The 22,423-nt window shown below is 39.4% G+C and overlaps 1 protein-coding gene across 2 annotated transcripts in view; it reads right to left on the bottom strand.

Moving 5' to 3' along the window:
- Positions 1-22,423, bottom strand: part of SOX30 (SRY-box transcription factor 30) — a 59,739-nt gene that overhangs the window by 12,268 nt on the left and 25,048 nt on the right. The window contains exon 4 of one of the 2 annotated variants that reach the window (XM_062188766.1): positions 13,572-14,064. The exons of the other annotated variant lie outside the window; for it this stretch is intronic. Within the exon in view, the coding sequence (XP_062044750.1) occupies positions 13,572-14,064 (493 nt within the window). The remainder of the gene's footprint in view (positions 1-13,571; positions 14,065-22,423) is intronic. 2 annotated transcript variants of the gene reach the window in all.

The raw sequence follows: 22,423 nt of genomic DNA, 5'->3' as shown, positions 1-22,423 counted from the left end.
AATCTACAGGATACTATTAAAAAAACAAAAATTCAGTTCTAGGAGTTCCTGAAGGCATGGAAAGAGAAAAAGGATTAGTAAGCCTTTTTAGTGAGATACTAGCAGAAAACTTTTGGAGAAAGAAAGAGACATCCAACTACAAAAAGCACACAGAACTCCCAATAGACATGACCAGAAAAGATCCTCACACAACACATTGTAACAAATTCACCACAGTGAAACAAAGAAAAGATTCTAAAATGTGCAAGAGAGAAAAGCCAGGTTACTCTCAGAAGATCTCCAGTTAGACTCACAGCAGACTTCTCATCAGAAACCCTACAAGCTAGTTACTCAGGAATCTCTAGAGCATATGCAAACACATGGAGACTGAACAACATGCTCCTGAATGAATAGTGGGTTATAGAAGAAATTAAAAGAGAAATCAAAAACTTTCTGGAAGCAAATGAAGATAACACAACATATCAAAACTCATAGGATAGAGCAAAAGCAGTGTTAAGAGAAAAGTTTATAGCAATAGGTGCCTACATCAAGAAATTGGAAAGGCACCAAATAAAAGAGCTTTTTTTTTTTTGGAATCAACGAAATTGAATAAAAAAAAAATTACAAAAGATCAGCAAAACGAAGAGGTAGTTTTTTGAAAAAATAAGCAAAATTGACACACCATTGGCCCAACTAACCAAAAAAAGGAGAGAGAAGACCCAAATCAATAAAATTAGAGATGAAAAAGGGAATGTAACAACAGACACCACAGAAATAAAGAGTCATCAGAAATTACTACAGAGTTGTGTGCCAACAAACTGGGAAACCTATTGGGAATGGATAGATTACAGGACACATAAAGCCTACCTAAAATGAACTATGAACCTAAACAGACTCATAACCAAGTCAGAAACCAAAGCAGTAATAAAGGCCCTTCCAACAAAGAAAAACCCAGGACTGGATGGATTCACTGCTGAACTCAACTAGACATTTAAAGAAGAACTAACTCCAATTCTTCTCAAACTATTCAAAACAATTGAAAGAGGGGGAATCCTCCCAAATCTTTGCTACGAAGCCAGTATCTTAATTCCTAAAGCTGAAAAAGATGCAGCAGAGAAAGAGAATTACAAACCAATTCCATGATGAACATAGACGCAAAAATCCTCAATATAATTCTGGCCAATAGAATGCAACAACATGGGCCGGCGCCGCAGCTCAGTAGGCTAATCCTCCACATGCAGTGCCAGCACACTGGGTTCTAGTCCCGGTCAGGGCGCCGGATTCTATCCCGGTTGCTCCTCTTCCTGTCCAGCTCTCTGCTCTGGCCCGGGAGTGCAGTGGAGGATGGCCCAAGTCCTTGGGCTCTGCACCTGCATAGAAGACCAGGAGAAGCACCTGGCTCCGGGCTTCAGATTAGCACAGTGTGCAGGCCGCAGCACGCTGGCTGCAGAGCGCTGTCTGCAGCAGCCATTGGGGGGTGAACCAACGGAAAAGGAAGACCTTTCTCTCTGTCTCTCTCTCACTGTCAACTCTGCCTGTCAAAAAATAAAAAAAAAGAATGCAACAACGTATCAGAAAGATCATCCACCCAGACCAAATGGGACTTATCCCTGGTATGCAGGTATGCAGGGATGGTTCAATGTTTGCAAATCAATCAATGTGATGCCCCACATTAACAAACTGCAGAAGAAAAATCATATGATTATCTCAATAGATGCAGAGAAAACATTTTGATAAAATTCAACACTATTTCATGATGAAAATTCTAAACAAATTGGATACAGAAGGAACATTCCTCAACACAATCAAGGCAATTTATGACAATCCCACAGCCAGCATCCTATTGAATGGGGAAAAGTTGGAAGCATTTCCACTGAGATCCAGTACCAGACAGGGATGCCTACTCTTCTCACCATTGCTATTCAATATAGTTCTGGAAGTTTTAGCCAGAGCCATTAGGCAAGAAAAAGCTGTTACATCACAGCGCTGGCCCCAGGACCATCCTTTTTTTTAATTTTTTTAAACTTTTATTTAGTAGATACAAATTTCCAAAGTACAGTTTATGGATTACAATGGCTTTTTCCCCCCCATAACTTCCCTCCCACCCGCAACCCTCCCATCTCCCGCTCCCTCTCCCATTCCATTCACATCAAGATTCATTTTCAATTATCTTTATATACAGAAGATCAATTTAGTATATATTAAGTAAAGATTTCATCAGTTTCACCCACACAGAACACAAAGTGCAAAATATTGTTTGAGCACTAGTTTTAGCATTAATTCACATTGAACTACCCATTAAGGACAGAGATCCTACATGAGGAATAGGCCACAGTGACTCCTGTTGTTGACTTAACAAATTGACACTCTTGTTTAAGGAGTCAGCAATCTCCCCAGGCTCTAGTCATGAGTTGCCAAGGCCATGGAAGCCCCCTGAGCTCGCCGACTTTGATCTTATTTCGACAAGGCCATAGTCCAAGTGGAAGTTCTCTCCTCCCTTCAGAGAAAGGTACCTCCTTTGATGGCCCATTCTTTCCACTGGGATCTCACTTGTAGAGATCTTTCATTTAGGTTTTTTTTTTTTTTTTTTCCGAGTGTTTTGGCTTTCCATGCCTAAAATACTCTCATGGGCTCTTCAGCCAGATCCGAATGCATGCCTTAAGGGCTGATTCTGAGATCATCCTTTTTCAATGCGTCATGTTTTAAAAATAGATTTTAATCTTTTAGACAAATTTGGGGTTCACAAAAAATGGAGAAATATAGAATGGACCCATATAATCACTACTTCCCCACATGAACAATCTTCCTGTCAAATATTCCACATCAGAACTTCTGGTACACTTATTAAAACTGACGAACCTACACTAACACATCATTATCACCCAATGTCCATGCTTCACATTATGATTCACTCTCAGTGTTGTACGTTCTATGGGTTTTGACAAATGTATCCATGAATCCACCAGGAAAACATCTTAGAGAATATGCTTGACTTATCTAAAAATCCTCTGTTTGGCAAATTTACCCTTTTGTCCCCCAGACTCTGGCAAATTTTTACAGTCTTCCTTGTTTTGCTTGTTCCAGAATATGAAACAGTTGAACCCACAGAGTACGTAGACTTTCAGATGAGTTTCTTTCATTCAGTAATATGCACTTACATTCCTTCCAAGTCTTTTTTGTGACTTAATAACATGTCGTTTCATTTATTTGTTTTTCACTTCTTTCTAGTACTGAAAAATATTCTATTGCTTGCTTGTGTGGCAATTCCATTCACCCACTGAAGGACATCTTGACCACTTCAAATTTTTAGCAATTACAAATAAAGTTTTTATACATATCCATATGCACATTTTATGTGGAAGTAACATTCAGCTTGTTTGGATAAGTATCAAGCCATACAATTGCTGGATTATATGTTTAACTTTATTAGAAATTGCCAACTTATTTTCCAAAGCATTTTACATTTCCATCAGCAATACATGAGAGTTCTTATTATATGCATCTTCACCAGAATTTGGTATTATTGTTTTAGATTTTTGCCACTCTAATAAGCATTGTAATGAGATATCACTATTTTAATTTATAATTCCCTGATAACCTGTTAATAAAATGAAACATCTGAAGAAGGCTAACTTTATAAAGAATATAGATTTATTTAGCTCACAGTTCTAGAGATTGATGGACCAAGGCACCAGTACTGGCTCAGCTCTGTGAGAACCTCATGGCAGATGGCATATAGCATCACAACTGGAGCCAGAGGTCACATTGCCAAACAGGAAGCTAGAGAACAACTAGGGTCCCATAGTTCCTTCCAAAGGCACATCCCCCACCCCTGACCAATCAGGAGATCTCCCTCTAAGCTCCACCTCTTAAAGGTCTCACTGAGGCAGGCATTGTGGCATAGCAGGTTAGGTCAACTGCTTGCGATATCCACATCCCATATTGGAATGCTTGGTTCAAGTTCCAGCTACTGTATGTTGCTGCTTCTCCTTCTTTTTTCCTTTTTAAAGATGTATTTATTCATTTGAAAGAGTTACAGAAAGAGAGGAAGAGACAGAGAGATCTATCTCCTGGTTTACTCCCTAGATGGCTACAACAGCCAGTGCTGGGCCCAGCTAAAGCCAGGATCTGGGAGCTTCATCCTGGTGTCCTACATGGGTGCAGAGTCCCAAGCACTTGCGCCACCTTCTGCTTTTTTTCCCAGGCCATAAGCAGGGAGCTGGATAGGAAGTATCTGCCTCTCAAATATGTCTTTTACAGCTTAATGGGATTTGGGGTCCTATGACAAGTTTTTAAACTGTACCCTTAGAAATAAGTCCATGGGAATGTGTACAGAACTATACGGCTTTATAGTTGCAAACTTCCTCCTCCCTCTCATATTCCACTCTTATTTTCACTAAGATCCATCCACAATTGACTTTATATACATATGATCTACGTCTTATATCTTATCCTTTCTTTTCTGTTTAATACATTTTTCTAATGTACCATTGTTATGTCCTCATTTCCTTTTAATGTATTTTCTTAACAGTTACCATATGGATTATATTTAACATGCTAAATCTATAACACTCTAGATTGAAATGAGGCTAACTTCCCTTTAGTAGCATACAAAATGCCTGCTCTATGAGCTCTACCACTCCTTACAATGGAGAGAGCCAGAAATAAATGGAGAGAGACCTTTCATTTGCTGGCTCATTCTCTAAATGTCCTCAACCCCCAGTACTCAATCTCGGTCTTTCCCACATTGGTAGCAGAAACCAAAGTACTTGAGTCATCATCTGCTGCCTTCCAGGGTACACCTCAGCAGGAAGACAGATTGGACATGGAGTAACTGGGACTTGAACCAGACACTTGGATATGGGATGCAAGAATCCCACATGACTACTTAACCACTGTGTGCAGGGGCCCAAGCACTTGGGCCATCTTCCAGTGCTTTACCAGGCCATAACAGAGGTGGATCAGAAGTGGAACAGCTGGGACTTGAGCTGATGCCCATATGGGATGCTGGCAATGTGAATGCTACAAGTTACACCTTTGTACATCTTGAATCCAGTAACATAGATGTGTAATTATTTTTGCACTGGCATTTTAAAATCATATTTAAAAAAGGAATTATTAATCCAAAATATCATAAAGCAGGCTTTTCAATATATCTATATAGTAACTTTCATCAGTGTTCTTTATTTTCTATTATAGCTTTGATTTACTGTTCTATATCCTCTCCTTTATTCAAAAGTACTCCTTTAAGATTTACATAGGATCCGGCTCTGTGGTATAGCAGCTAATACCATATGGGTGCCAGTTCGAGTTCTGGCTGCTCCACTTATGATTCAGCTCTCTGCTATGGCCTAGAAAAGAAGTAGGAGATATCCCAAGCCCTTGGGCCTCTACACCCTCATGGGAGACCAGAAGAAGCTCTTGGCTCCTGGCATCGGATCAACCCAACTCTAGCTGTTGCGGTCATTTGGGGATTGAACCAGTGAGTGGAAGACATCTCTCTATCTATCTCTCTCTCTCTCTCTCTCTCTCTCTCTCTCTGCCTCTGCCTCTCTGTAACTCTTTCAAGTAAAATAAATAAATCTTTAAAAAATATATTGTAGGTTAGGCCTAACAGTGACAAAACTTCTCAACTTTTGTTTATCTGGGAATATCTTAATTTCTTCATTTTGAAAGACAATTTTGTCAGTTATAGAATTTTTGGTTGCTATGGCTTGAATATGTCTTCTTCAAAATTCAGGTATTACCAACGTGACAGTATAAGGTGGAACCTTGCTATGGTGTACTGGTAAAGCTGCCATCTGTAGCACTGGCATCCCATATGGGCACCAGCTCACATCCCAGCTGCTTCAGTTCCAACTGAACTCCCTGCTAATGTGCCTGGGAAAGTAGTGGAGGATGGCCCAAGTCCTTCGGCTCCTGCATCCACAAAGGAGACTCAGAAGAAGCGGGCTGCCACTTTCTCCTTCTGCACACAAACCCATCAATTGTGGGGGCCATCTCATAACACACTCCACCCATGAACAAGGATCACAATTCAGAGTGACTCCCCCTGCCCCCATCAGCCAAGTTGTACCATAATGAATAATTCTAAACAACTAAAACCCAAGCTTGTTCTACAAATAAGGCAGCAGGGAGCTCAGCCGTAGTAGGCAGGGCTTAGTACACCAAAGCCTTGGTACCTACTTCCATAAGGACCCAGAAATAAACAAAACTCCAGGAGGAGGTGAGCCTTGCTTCTAATGGCAACTGGCACAGACACATAGCAGCTTATAGCAGAGGGAAATCAATTTAAAAATAAAACCAATCAGAAATCAAACAAAAATGCTGAAGAACAAAGGAAAAAATCCTGAATAAGAATAAGGAAGAATCTATGAACTTGCCAGTGGAGCAATCTAAACCTTCAATAATGAAGGCTAAAGAAGAAATTGAAACCATGCCAGAAAAGGAATTCAGAAAATTAATAATCAGATTACTTAGAAGCAATCAGAAACAGATTCAAGATCTGAATGAAAAGCACTACCAAGAAACAGATTCTAAAGAGAAGAAAAATGAAATACTAGAAATGAAAAATTCAATTGACCAGAAAAAAATGCCGTGAAATCTCTCAGAAATAGAACAGATGAAATAGAAGAGTGAGGCCGGCGCCGTGGCTCACTAGGCTAATCCTCCGCCTGCAGCGCTGGCACCCTGGGTTCTAGTCCCGGTTGGGGTGCCGGGTACTAATCCTGGTTGCTCCTCTTCCAGTCCAGCTCTCTGCCGTGTCCTGGGAGGGCAGTGGAGGATGGCCCAAGTGCTTGTGTCCCTGCACCTGCCTGAGAGACCAGGAGGAAGCACCTGGCTCCTGGCTTCAGATCGTCACAGCGCGCTGACCGTAGTGGCCATTTGGGGGGTGAACCAACGTAAAGAAAACCTTTCTCTCTCTCTCTCTCTCACTGTCTATATAACTCTCTCTCTCTCTCTCACTATATAACTCTGCCTGTCAAAAAAAAAAAAGAAAGAAAGAAATAGAAGAGCAAGTATTAGATCTAGAAGGCAAATTTCTGGAAATAATACAGTCAGACAAAACACAAGAAAAAGAAATTAGAAATTAAAAATTTCTTAAATTTAAAATTAAAAATCACAGTTGGAGATTTACAAGATTCTATCAAGCAATCCAACGTAGGAGTTCCAGAAGGTGTAGAAAGAAAGAACAGATTAGAAGGCCTTCTTAATGAAATTATATCAGAAAATTTCCACAATAGGCAGATTGAAAGAGACATCTAAGTATAAGAAATACACAGAACTCCCAACAGACAGGACCAGAAAAAGGAATTCACCATGACACATTGTGGCAACACTCAGCTAGTAAAACACAAAGAACAGATCTTAAAATGAGCCCAAGAGAAATGATAAATCACATTCAGAGGTAATCCAATTAGAATCACCCCGGACTTTTCATTGCAATTCCAAGTCCTAAGAAAAAAAGACTGTAGACCCAGAATACTGTACCCTGCAAAACTCTCATTTATGAATGAAGGCAAAATAAGGATTTTCCACAACAAACAGATATTGAAAGAATTTGTATCTTCTCACTCAGCCCTATAACACGGGCTCAAGGATGTGCTACACACAGAAACAGGAACTTCACTACAAAAGATGAACGTAGAAAATGATCCAGCAAAAGTATAAACAAAATCCAAAATACATAAACAAGTCTACTTAAGGAAACATGACAGGGAAAAGACAGTATTTAATAATAGTCACACTGAATATAAATGGTCTCAACTCCATTTAAAAGACACAGGCTAGGTGAATGTATTAAAAAAGAAAACCTATCTATCTGCTGCCTACATGAAACATACTTTACCAACAAAGATGCACACAGACTGAAAGTGAAAGGATGGAAAAAGATATTCCATGCTAACAGAAACTAAAAAAGAGCCAGTGTGGCCATCCTAACATCAGACAAAATAGACTTTAATACAAAAACTATTGAAAGAGACAAATAAGGACACTATATAATGATTAAAGGATCAATTCAACAGGAAAATGTGACAATTATAAATGTATATACACCTAATTACAGGGTGTCTGGCTATTTGAAAGAATTATTAAGGGGTTTAATGAGAGATATAGACTCAAATACAGTAGTAACAGGGGACTTCAATACTCTACTTTCAGCAATGGACAGATCAACCAGATAGAAAATCAACAAGGAAACAACAGAGCTAATTGACACTATAGCCCAAATAGTCTTAGCAGGTATCCACAGAGCCTTTCACACCACAGCCACATAGTATACATATTTCTCCCTAGTGCATAGAACTTCCTCTAGGGCTGATCATATGCTAGGCCATAAAGGGAATCACAGCAAATTAAAAAAAAATCGAAATCATACGTACATCTTCTCAGACCACAATGCAATGAAGCTGGAAATCAACAACTCAAGAATCTCTACATCATATGCAAACAGATGGAGAATGAACATGTTTCTGAATGAGCAGTGGTCATAGAAGAAATCAAAAGAGAAATCAAAAAATTTCTGGAAACAAATGAAAATGACAATACAACTTATCAAAATTTGTGGGACACAGCAAAAAGGAAACTGTACAGTAATTGGTGCCTACATCAAAAAACTAGAAGGGCACCAAATAAATAAACTCTCTATGCACCTCAAAGATCTAGAAAAAAAGAGCAAATCAAACCCAAAACCAGTAGAAAAAAAGATATAATTAAAATTAGAGAAGAAATCAACAAAATTGAAATAAAAAAAAATACAAAAGATCAGCAAAATGAAAAGCTGGTGTTTTGAACAAAATTGACACACTACTGGCCAAACTAACCAAAAAAAAAGAAAAAAAAAGAAGGAGAGAGAAGACTCAAATCAATAAAATTAGAGATGGTCAAGGAAATGTAACAGACACCACAGAAATAAAGAGTCATCAGAAACTACTACAAAGAGCTGTATTTCAGTAAACTGGGAAACCTAGAAGAAATGGATAGATTCCTGGACACATACAACTAACCTAAATTGAGCCATGAAGACAAAGAAAACCTAAACAGACCATAACCAAGACAGAAATTGAATCAATAATAAACGCCCTCCCAACAAAAAAAAAAGCCCAGGCTTCACTGCTGCATTCTACCAGACATTTAAAGAACTAACCCCAGTTCTTCTCAAATTATTCAAAGCAATTGAAAGGGAGGAAATCCTCCCAAATTCCTTCTATGAAGCTTATATCACTTTAATTCCTAAACCTGGAAAATACACAACAGAGAAAGAAAACTATAGACCAATCTCCCTGATGAACATAGATGCAAAAATCCTCAACATAATCCTGGCCACTCGAATCCAACTACACATCAGAAAGATCATTCACCCGGACCAAGTGGGATTTATCCCTGGTATGTAAGCATGGTTCAACATTCACAAATCAATCAATGGGATTCATCATATTAACAAATTGAGGAACAAAAACCATATGATTATCTCAATAGATGCAAAGAAAGCATTTGACAAAATACAACACCCTTTCATGATGAAAACTTTAAGCAAATTAGGTTTAGAAGGAACATTCCTCAACACAATCAAGGCAATTTATGACAAACCCATGGCCAGCATCATAGTGAACAGGGAAAAGCTGGAGGCATTTCCACTGAAATCCACTATCAGACAGGGATGCCCACTCTCACCACTGCTATTCAGTATAGTCCTAGAAGTTTCAGCCAGAGCCATTAGGCAAGGAAAAGAAATCAAAGGGAAGCAAATTGGGAAGAGGAAGTCAGACTATCCCTATTTGCAGATGGCATGGTCCTATTTTTACGGGATCCAAAAGACTCCACTAAGAGACTACTGGAACTCATAGAAGAGTTTGGTAAAGTAGCAGGATACAAAGTCAATACACAGAAATCAACAGCCTTTGTATATCAAGGTTGAAAAGTCCTTCCTGTGTCCTAGCATCATGGAGAGATTTTAGTTTCAGTCCACACCTTGAGAAGGTCAAAGTGTCATCTCTTCTCCTTATGCAATCATTAAAACCAAAGTTTATAACCACTGAGACTGTTTCTTTCTTTCTTTCTTTTTTTTTTTTTTTTTTTTTTTTTTTTTTTGGACAGGCAGAGTTAGACAGTGAGAGAGAGAGAGCCAGAGAGAAAGGTCTTCCATTTCCATTGGTTCACCCCCCAAGTGGCCACTACAGCCAGCACGCTGTGGCTGGCACGCTGCGCTTATCCTAAGCCAGGAGCCAGGTACTTCCTCCTGGTTTCCCATGCTGGTGCAGGGCCCAAACACTTGGGCCCTCCTCCACTGCCTTCCTAAACCACAGTAGAGAGCTGGACTGGAAGAGGAGCAACCGGGACAGAATCTGGCACCCTGACCAGGACTAGAATACGCGGTGTCAGTGCTGCAGGCGGAGGATTAGCCAAGTGAGCTGCAGCGCCAGCTCGAGACTATTTCTGAATCTGAAAACCATTGCCAGAACTACCTGAACTACTTTTCAGCTTCTTGGTCATTATGGCGCATAATCATCTTCTTTCTGATGAATTAAGCCAGATATTTTAATGTTCATTTCATCATTCTAGGAGGAATCCAACTTTTTTAAGATTTATTTTTTATTTATTTGAAAGGCAGAGTTACAGAGAGAGGAGGACACACACACACATACACACACACAAAGAGAGAGAGAGAGAGAGAGGAAAAAGAGAGAATTTTCTATTCTTCGGTTCACTCCCCCAAATGGCCACAATGGCTGAAGCTGGGCCAATACAAAGCCAGAAGCCAGGAGCTTCATCTGTGTCTCCCATGTGGGTATAGGGGCCCACACACTTGGGCCATCTTCTGATGTTTTCCCAGGCGAATTAGCTGGGAGCTGGATCAGAAGTGGAGCAGCCAGGTCTCGAACTGGCACCCACATGGGATGCCAGCAGCATTGCAGGTGAAGGCTTAACCTGCTACACCACAATGCTGGCCCCAGAATCCAATACTTCTAAGTAGTTACCACAGAAGACATTCTATGTAACTGTATCTGTCATATTTTGGGATTCCAAGTTTCCTTCTTAATTTTTAGTTTAGGCAAAAGTTCGTGTGTATTTAAATGTGTTTGAGTGTGTGTGTGTGTGAGTATTCATATATCTAAGGAAATATATATATATATATATATATATATATATATATATGCTGTTATGGGGAGAGTCCATGACTTCAAATAGCTCTGTGTTCCAAACAAAGGTTAAGGGGAATTGTCTTAATCTGGGATCTCTTTGCTTAAAATTTTAAGAAGTAAAAATTATGATTGCATTTATTCCTACAAACATAGGAATGATTTATATTTACCTTCGCTATCATCTATATCTGGGCATATTTTCTATTTATTTCAAGCCAAAAATCTCCATTTTTCTTTTATATACTTTCCATCTCACTAACTGCAATAGACTTTTTTTTTTACTCAATGATCAACAAAATAAGATCCTATTTTGCTCCCTTGAATGTCAAAGTAAAATATACTGCAAGAAGAAGGAAGAGAAAGGGGTAGTGAGAATAAAATAATTAGTCTAAGGAATTAATGTAGTACACAGAAAATATTTCAATAAGCATGGTATGAAGATGGTTAAGACTTTAAAGCAGAAGACATTCGCCCTCAGAAGACTCAGCACTTGTGAATGTCCATCTGTTTTATCAAATGACTCCTTGATGAAACAACCTAAGCTACTTGATTTTTATTCTAAATACACAGGGCGAACTGTACTATTCAATAAATTAAATACATATATACACACAATATTTATAAATACACACATTAGATACACTCATGCTTTATACTTATATATATATATATATACATATATATAATGTCATTTACAATTAAGAGAAGAATTGAGAGAGAATCAATTAATTCTGTCATTTAACCAGGATATATTTTACTGAAAGCCATCTAGTCAAGCAAATTAGTGAGATTATCCAATTCCTTCGGAAAATAGAAGATAGAAGATAGAAAAGAGAAGATAGAAGTCAGAAAACAAGAAAATGTTACAATTTAAAAGGCCAGGGGCTAGCACCATGCCATAGCTAGTAAGGCCACCTCCTATGATACCGCCATCCCATATGGACACGCTGGTTTGAGTCCTAACGGCTCCACTTCCCTCTCAGCTCCCTGCTAGTGGCCTGGGAGGAGCAGCAGCACACGGCCCATGTGCTTGGCTCTCTGCCACCCACATGGGAGATCTGGAAGAAGTTCCTGGCTCCTGGATTTGGCCTGGCACAACCTCACATGTTGTGGCCACCTGGGAAGTGAACCAACAAATGGAAGATCCCTGTCTCTCCCTCTCTCCAATTCTGATTTTTAAATAGACAAATAAATAAGTTATTTTTTTTTAAAAAAAGGCTGGTTTTCGGTTTTGGCTAAGTACATGTAGCTTAATGTTTATAGTTGATGTAGAGTGTTGATACTTTAAATTAAATAAAATTCAGTATAATACTACTTATTCACTTCATTTGGTTCTTTCAAAAAAACTATTATACAGAAATATCAGTATTAAAGAACATGCTGTAATTTCTATCTTCTATAGACTTCTTTTCAGAAGCTTCCTTTGAAAATATTCTTTAAAATATCAGATGATTTGTATATTAAAAGACAAATCCTATAAGCCTTGACATGAGTACAGAAGATAGATTTGCTATGATTTAATCTACTTAATAAATAGGAAGAACTACTTGCCCAAAAGTCCATTTAACTATACGGCTTTTCCATTAAAAATTATATATTTCCATATGACTTTCTGTTAGAAATTAACAGCTGAATTGAGTTACCCCATCTTGGCTTTGACCTGATCCAGCCAGGGCTGTTGCAGGCATTGAGGAGTCAACTGGTGAACAAGAGCTCTCTGTCTCTGCCTTGCCAATCAATCAATCAATAAATCAATTTTAAAAATAAAATACAGGTTAGTACTACTTTATCATAATTTATCCTACTTGCATACTACTTTGTTATACTTGCAATGGAGTTGAATTGCATCATCCCGAAATTAAAAGTTACAGATTTGTTTTACCTAGGTACTTCCCTATAAAAATAAATTCCTGTATTGGTAATTCACATGGGAAATATTCTGGTTTGTTAAAAAGAGCACTAAGAGGAAGCGTAACTTTGAACTAGTTACTTAACCTCTCTTCAACCAAGTGCCCTCTTCTATACCTGTGTTAAAGTGTTCTCCACAAAAAAAGTTGGCATCACTAGGGAGCTTGTTAGAAATGCAGACTGATAGTACAGAATACCCTAAAAAAAGGAATCAGAAGCTGCATTTTATCAAGATATCATAGGAATTATATCCAGTTAAACTTTCAGAAATTCAGCTCTATGCAACAACTGGATTTGACTAAATGATGCTAAGGTCCTTCATGGCTGTTTCCCATGAAAATTCACATCTGACAGCACTCTCTACCTCGCCTACTCATTTGACTCAATTTGTTTAAATCAACTGTTTGGCTCCTATTCAACCTCTAAATTAGATTCCAAGCAGAATTAAAGAAGCCCCCTTCTCACTAAAAAGGAGATACCTTCAGAGTTGAAAACTTCATTAGCTGTATTTTTTGGTGAAAGAAAAAAAATTTCATTTACCTTGATGGGAAGTAGTGAGGTCCAGGTAGGAAGTAAGGGTGATGAAAAGAGAATCTTGGTGGTGTCCCAAACAGTGTGGCTGGATGGCCGAGGGGTGGGGGTTGGTAGACATGTGGGTGTGGAATGGGAGGAGCCTGGGGTATGGGAGCACTTCTGGGACAACTGGAAATGCTGGAATACTCCTTTGGAGGTTGGATGGTCGAGGGTGCAAATCTGGCATGGGCAGTACTTGGTGTAGTTGGAATCCTACTGGTATTCTCCAGAGAGACAGGAGTGGGTCTCTTCACAGAGCGACTGGCTCCAGAATGCAGCCGATGAGTGTCCGTTTGAGAAGGCCCAGCAAAATGCTGAGGTGGGAGTGCTGGGCGGAGGGGCAGACTTGGAGCCTGGACAGCCACCTGGGCAGCACTGGAGACGCTAGGCTGGAAAAGTGTGATGGGGCTTGGGCGCTGGACAGGAGGTGTGGGCAACTGGATGGCAGGTGGAGCTTCACCTTTAGAAAAAGAAAGAACATAGGTTAAACATTGTTTGAGTCATTCCATATTTTTCTTTGTTCAGTAAAATTTAATAACTTACACAAGCAGAGGTCATCATTAGCCACCTTAACTAATAGCACCATCATATCAAATCACTTACAGTTTTTGAACAAACCAAAGTTATCTTGTTTTCTTATTTATTTCCTTTTTTTTTCTCTTTCCTAGACTCTAAGTTCCATAAGAGACCTTCTGTAATCTGCTCACTGTTATATTCCCACGGGACAAAATTATAACTGACACATAATAGGCCCTCAACAAATATTTTTTGAATCAATAAATGAGTGAAAGTGCTGATAAATTGAAAGAATGAATACACAAAAATGCTGGTATGCATGTTTCTAAAAGAAAAGTATGAAACTACTAATAGTAGTTACCTTTAGGAGTGGCCATCAAGGACAGAGAACAGGGAATTATGAAAAATTAGACTTTCATTTTCTACCTCTTGGTACTTTTTGAACTTTGTATTTATTTAAATAGTTAAGTTTCATTTTAATATTAATAGGGGTTTCAGAGTAGTGATATAGATCATTTTTCTTTCATTCTGTATTCTTCACTATATTAAACTAAATTATGACACTTAATTTTTTTAGATAAACTTAAAAGAAACAAAAAAAAATTCTTTTACTCTGTTGTATTCAATGTGAAGACAGAAGGAAATTTCCAAGGGAGAGTAGGATGTCATAGGTCAACCATCTGTAACAAATCTGAAAGGAACATTATGGCAACAGGGTATGCAGATATGACAGTTTCTGAGTCAGTGGAAGTTATATGTTCTATCTTTTTGTTCCCAAAGACACAATTACAACCTGAACTGCTGTATTATCCTAATGACACACTTAGCCTAAATTTAACTAAATTTTCCTGAAGAAACAGATAGAAGTCACAGCACATGAGTCATGATCCAATTTATTCTGATGCAATTAGGTATCTGTTAATATATAAAGACAATACAGACTCCTTAGAAATGCTTCTGTCAGCCAAATAATTTCTTATTAATAGACACCTGGAATATAAATGGCTTCTCAATTCTCCAGTTAAAACACACAGTGGCTGAATGGATTAAAAAAGACCCATCTGGACTGGTGCTATGGTGCAGTGGGTTAACGCCCTGGCCTGAAGCACCGGCATCCCATGTGGGCGTTGGTTCGTGTCCTGGCTGTTCCACTTCTGATCCAGCTCTCTGCTATGGCCTGGGAAAGCAGCAGAAGATGGCTCAAGTCCTTGGGCCACTGCACCCATGTGGGAGACCTGGAAGAAGCTCCTGGCTCCTGGCTTCAGATCGACACAGCTCTGGCTGTTGCGGCCAATTGGGGATGGAAGACTTATCTCTCTCTCTCTCTCTGCCTCTCTTCTCTCTGTGTAACTTCAACTTTCAAATAAATAAATAAATCTTCAAAAAATACCCATCTATTTACTGCCTAAAATAAACATTTCTCTCCAGCAAAGATATATGTAGACTGAAAGTGAAAGGATGGAAAAAGATATTACAGGGTAACAGAAACCAAAAAAGGGCAGCTGTTGCCATTCTAATATCAGACAAAATAGACTTTACATAAAAACTGCTAAAAGAGATGAAGAAGGGCACTATATAATGATGAAGGGATGAATTCAACAGGAAGCTGTGACTATAATAAATGTATATGTACCAAATTACAGGGCACCTAGCTATTTAAAAGAAATGTTAAGGGATCTAAAGTGAGACAAAGACTCTAATACAATAGTAATGGGAGTCTTCAACAACCCACCTTCTTTTTTTAGAAGGTTTTTATTCAATGAATACAAATTTCTTATGTACAACTTTTAGGAATATAGTGGTTCTTCCACTTATTCCCACCCTCCCACCCCCACTCCTTTCCACCTCCTACTCCCTCACTCATTCCATTGTTTATTAAGATTCATTTTCATTGACTTTATATACAGAAGACCAACTATCTATACTAAGTAGAGATTTCAACAGTTTGCACCCACACAGACACACAAAGCATAAAGTACATTTTGAAGCCAAGTTTTACCATTAATTCTCATGGTACACCTCATTAAGGACAGAGATCCAACATGGGGAGTAAGTGCACAATGACTCCTGGTGTTGATTTAAAAATTAACACTCTTATTTTTTAAATCAGTGACCATCTGAGGCTTGAGCTTGACATGAGCTTCCAAGGCTATGAAAGCCTTTTGAGGGGAGAGGACCAAGATGGCGGAATAGGAAGGGAGCACACTGATAGTCCGGGGAGAGACAGTTTAATAAAAGTGGAGTTACTGCAGGTTCAAGGAAGAGTAGGGGAAGAAATAGCAGAGGAAACTCTTCTGGAACTAGTGATTCATAGTGGACCTGCGTGGAGAGCGTGGGAGCCCAAGTTTGGGACATCAGTGGCAGACTCAACACACCAGTGCTGGAATGCAAGGTGAGCCGAACATCAATAGCCCGAGATACCAGCGGGCAAGCGGAAAGAGGAGACTAGAGGGAACGAGGATTGAAACCCCATGGGGAAAAGTTCATCAGGCTAACTAGAGAGAGAGAAAAAAAAAAGTGACCAATTCGGACACGAGTTTCTCTCAAAGGCGAGCAAGACAAAGGGTAGCAGCCATTTTGGACATATGTCATAAGCAGGGCGACCTCAGGTCTGCACTGGCCCTGAGCCTAGCAGAAAAACCTGGCACTGGGTGTGTGTGTGTGTGTGAAATAACAGGAGATTAGGATCTAATGAATGTGTGGTGCTAATGAACTGAGACTGAGAAAAAAGAGACAGTGGGGGAGAGAACTCATCGAATTCACGTGAGTACTCTCCGGAGACGCTACAATTTAGTAACCTTGGCAACCCAGTGGGAGACTGCAAGTGAATTGGAGCCCACACTGAGGGCAGCACAGATTCCCTGTGTAGTCCTTGGGAAAGAGCTTCCGATCTCTGGCTCTTGTGGGTATATCATTCGCCTGCTAACTACCTCCAATTCCATTCAGCTGTGTGGAATTACTTCCCTTTTGAATCATAAAGAAAGAAAGAAAGAAAGAAAGAGAGAGATTTACCACGCCTAACCTGGGAATGTCACCTTTGGCACACTCTCAACCCAGAGGAACCAGAGCTCTCAGGCCACACCCATCTCAAGCCTCTAAGGCTCCATCAAAAGAAGACAGTCACTTAATCTAGACTCATAGTATAAAAAGAAAAAACACCACAGTGAAGAAACAAAAGAGTATCTCCAACATGCCAAACAACAAACACAAAAACCGAGGTAACAAGAACAAGGAAGACACTATGACACCCCCAAATGAAATAGACACCTCAATTCAAGATAATGAAGATGATGAGATAGAAGAAATGCAAGAAGCAGATCTCAAAAAATTGATAAGAACATTAAGAAGTTCTCAAAAACAAATTCTTGAACTACAAAAATCCTTAATGGACAAGATAGAAAATCTCTCTCATGAAAATGAAATATTAAGGAGGAATCAAAATGAAACAAAACAACTAGTAGAACAAGAAACTGTGATAGTGATGAGAAATCATAATGAAATGAAGAATTCAATAGATCAAATGAAAAACACATTAGAGAGCCTTAAAAATAGAATCAGTGAAGCAGAAGAGAGAATATCGGACTTAGAAGACAAAGCACAGGAAAGTATAGAGTCAAACCAAAGAAAAGAAGAGGAAATTAGAAATCTAAAAAATATGGTTGGGAATCTACAGGATACTATTAAAAAACCCAACATTCGGGTTCTAGGAGTTCCTGAAGGCATGGAGAGAGAGAAAGGATTAGAAGGCCTTTTTAGTGAGATACTTGCAGAGAACTTCCCGGGTTTGGAGAAGGACAGAGACATCCTAGTACAGGAAGCTCATAGAACCCCTAGTAAACATGACCAAAAGAGATCCTCACCACAACATGTTGTAATCAAACTCACCACAGTGAAACATAAAGAAAAGATTCTAAAATGTGCAAGAGAGAAACGCCAGATTACTCTCAGAGGATCTCCAATTAGACTCACAGCTGACTTCTCATCAGAAACCCTACAACCTAGAAGGGAATGGCAAGACATAGCTCAGGTACTAAGAGAGAAAAACTGCCAGCCCAGAATATTATATCCTGCAAAGCTCTCATTTGTGAATGAAGGTGAAATAAAGACTTTTCATGGCAAACAGAAATTGAAAGAATCTGTTGCCACTCGTCCTGCCCTGCAAAAGATGCTTAAAGATGTGTTACACACAGAAACATAGAAACATGGTCACCAATATGAAAGAAGGTAAAGGAAGGAAACCTCACAGCAAAAGATCACAGGAAGCTCAATTTCTCTTTGACATAGAATTAAACTCTGATTCTCTGTTAAAGCAATGTGTTAAAGTAATCTATTATGTTCTCTTGATGTCTGTTAAATTCTAATTGTTCAAAAACAGCTGAATTTTCATTAAGAGCTATGGGTTATTTAAATATGTACTTATTTTCAAAGATTTGAATAATCACCTTGTAACAATGATCAAATTCGGTCTATGTTATGTCATGATTTTAAGGAATCTTATTTCAAGCAGATATTTTGGATTTTGAGCCTTCTTGGCATTCTTGACAGGCATTCAAAAAATCAAAGTTTCAAACAATCTGGACTCTAAAATTTCCAGTAAATCTTGGACTTTGGTTTTTCCAGTTTGGGCCCAACTGAAAAAATCGAAGGACCTATGTCTCTCATCATATAGAGACACCAGCTAATCGGACTATTTGGATTATATTAGAAGTACTGTCAAGATGTGACGTGGTACTAAACTTTAAGTTTCTATAATGGAAAATGCTATTAATACAGACATTTGAGAATTAAAAAGTCTAATGATCTTGTGTTACTAGACATGATAGTTATCTTAATGAGAAAGCCCCAGAGGACTAAAGGGTTAAATACTTGTAAAATCCTACAGGTGCTTTCAAAAATACTGTGAAGTAAGCAAGTGCCTCTTGTTGGTTGATGAGTTTATAATTTTAAACATGGCAACTTAAAGTCTTTTGTCCTCCACAGTTATATATGATTTGCTGCTCATAAAAATAAAGCATTGTTGGTTCTGTGTTTAGCTGTCCTCCTATAGGTTCCTATGGACTTTTTCCAGCCACTTCTATTGTATTCAGTACTTTGGGATGGCTCTCTAAACAGATGAAGCCAATAATGTATTAACAGTACCAACTGAGGATGTATGGTAAACTGAGGTTACTAAAAACAAAAAGCAATTCAAATCAATTGGTAATTTACAAAAAGAGTTAAAGATTTTAAAAGCTATTATTAAAATTGCTATATTGGTATATTATATTATATTGTATGTGTGTACATATTGTATGTCCACATGGGAAAATTTTATTAAGAATTTTATTTTAATTGGCTTATAGATAAGATTGTCCATAAATTTAAGCTGCTAAGATCAATCAAAGATACATTTTAATTCATGTGACATGAATCTCTGTATCATATGTTTTATACTTGTTGGTAGAAAAACTAAAAACATTTTATATGGTTGTGCTTAAGTTTACTGGTTAAACTACACCATGTTAGATATTTAAGAGGTGTTTCCAAATACATGATTCTTAAAATTTATAGAAGGCATTGGACCTTCTGGTAAATGTTTTCTTAAGTTGTTATCTAATGGTTGAAACTGTTTGCTAAGTATTCATGTGATATTGCTATTGTCAGCAAGCGATCTAGGACTTGCTCCCTCATTTCTCTATCCTAAGCCCAACTTGTTCTTTCATTTCTCTATTCTCTTCAAGGTAGGAAACTAATTCTATTATGAAGGAATCTGTAGGATGCACAATTTAATCTTCAGACCTTACAAAAGAGATGGCTAACATTTTTCTGTAATAGCATAGCCAAAATTATAATCTCACAGCTAGATTTACTTCGCCATCAGCGAAGGAAACACTAAGTAGAAAAAACCTCCCTTTCAGACCAAAGGGAAAGAAAGTTTTAAAGTGAGAATATAATTTTCCTCATGGTCATTGTCTACCTTAGAAAAACTACTACAGGCAGGCGCTGTGGCTTAACAGGCTAATCCTCCGCCTTGCTGTGCCAGCACACCGGGTTCTAGTCCCAGTTGGGGCGCCGGATTCTATCCCGGTTGCCCCTCTTCCAGGCCAGCTCTCTGCTGTTGGTCGGGAGTGCAGTGGAGGATGGCCCAAGTCCTTGGGCCCTGCACCCGCATGGGAGACCGGGAAAAGCGCCTGGCTCCTGGCTTCGGATCGGTGCAATGCACCGGCCGCAGCGGCCATTGGAGAGTGAACCAACAGCAAAAAGGAAGACCTTTCTCTCTGTCTCTCTCTCACTATCCACTCTGCCTGTCAAAAAAAAAAAAGAAAGAAAGAAAAGAAAAGAAAGAAAAACTACTACAGAACATGCCTGTGACTATAGACTTGTAGTTCAGGCCACCGAAGATTAGAGATGGGACTTGGGCACTCCCTTGACTTGCATCCTCTGGCCTGCTTTAACACAAACCAGGAGGAAAAGAAAGCTAGGCATCAGAAGCAATGGGTGGCAGGCCTATTAATGGCTGATCTGTACAGTGATCTGCCCTCAAGGAGACCCAACAGGCCAGTCCACTGCAGTGGCTTTCAATGTGGTAAGCCTGGGCTTCAGCAGAAGACAACTTGTGAAGAGCCCTGGCAGCTCTGCCAAGAGTTGGATCACTGGAAACGGACCTGCCCTGAAGTCGAAGGATGCCCAGATCAGACCCACAGATCTTACTGGCTCTAAGCTGAAAAGCCCTTCACTCAGCCCAGCTTCAAAGGGACCAATGCAGCTGAGGAGACGGCCAAGTAGGGTCAGCAACATTGAAGGCAGAACTGTAAATTTCTTGTTAGAGATGCCCCCTGCCTTTACCTGGCCAGCTCTCCTCCCAGGCCAGCTAAGTAATGAAAGTCAACAGGGTGCCTTTCCCCAGGAGGATCACACCTCCCTTAGGTTTACCCCATGTGAAGAGATAGATAGGTCTGGGCCTCTTAACTTACAAGGCCTAAAGCCCAACAGATTATTATCAAGCCCCTTCTATCAGGTTCTATTTGCCTCTCAAGCAGAAAACTTAATTGTAGCTTAGACAGCACCTTTCTTAGCTCCTCTAATAATGACTCTGTCCTTTGTTCTAGACCCTGTCTAGTGCACTTGGGCCTCATTTCTTTGTAATCATAACCTCTACTCTACCACCAATGGCTCTACTCCCAACCTGTGTGTACTGATGGTCCTCTTCCCCACTTAATGCTATATAATTGTTCAGACCTGGTTAATGCTACTCTTAGGATCACCAGTTACTATCCTCACTCTGTCTTTTATGACCTTGTCTAAATATGATCAGAGTCTGAGAACTTGGAAGGCTTCCATAGCCTTGGCAACTCATGACGACAGCCTAGGGTGGTTACTGGTGACATAAACTAGAGTGTCAATTTGTTGGGTCAACAACAGGAGTCACTGTGCACTTGCTCCTCATGTGGGATCTCTGTCAAAGTGCTGTCCATTTTGATTTAATGCTATAACTAGTACTCAAACAGTATGTTTCACTTTGTGTTTCTATGTGGGTACAAACTGTTGAAATCTTTACTTAATATATACTAAATTAAGATGGCGGATAGTGAGGACGTGCGCCGTAGTTTGGGAAAATAAAGTTTCATAAAAGTGGAATTACTGTAGCCTCAGGAAAAGACTCAAGAAAAAAAACTGCAGAGGAAACGCTTCCGGATCTAGTGGATGTGACACAGAGGACCTACAGGGAGCCCACCGCGTGGAAACTCAACCGCGGGAGAGGAGCCGCAGAATCTTGCCAGCGCGGGAACGGGATGGAGGTAAGACAAAGACAGCAGAAACCCGAGACATTGGGGGGGAAAGCAGAGGCCTCTCTTATCACTCAACGAGCAAAACAAAGAGCAGAAGCCATTTTACATATCTAAAGCGCAGCCACAAACTCAGTTAATTCGGAATTTGGTGAATCTTGAGAACACATTGAGGGCTGCATAAACTCTTTGTGTGGTCCCAGGGGTAGATCAAACGAATACTCACAGAGACCAGATTTCAACTACCCTCAATTTCACTCAGCCATTCGGGATTACTTCCCAACTGAGTCAAAAAAAAAAAAAAAAGAGAGAGAGAGAGAGAGAGAAAGAGCAATCCAGTAAGGAGCAAGGGAGTGAACAATCTGGGTGAGTCAATTTTTGCACAGCCTTAAACCTGAAGAATCAAGCAGAGCTCTCTGGCCACACCCATCACAGCCCCTAAGGATCCATCAAAGCAGACAGCCCACTTAGAGGCATAGTATAACGAGAAAAAAACACCACAGCAAAAAAAAAAAAAAAACAAACAAAACCATAAAT

This window comes from Lepus europaeus, chromosome 4 (assembly GCF_033115175.1).
Source record: "Lepus europaeus isolate LE1 chromosome 4, mLepTim1.pri, whole genome shotgun sequence".
NCBI classification, from domain to species: Eukaryota; Metazoa; Chordata; class Mammalia; order Lagomorpha; family Leporidae; genus Lepus; species Lepus europaeus.
The sequence above is the reverse complement of the archived record's forward strand: the minus strand, read 5'-3'. Positions and strand labels throughout refer to the sequence as shown.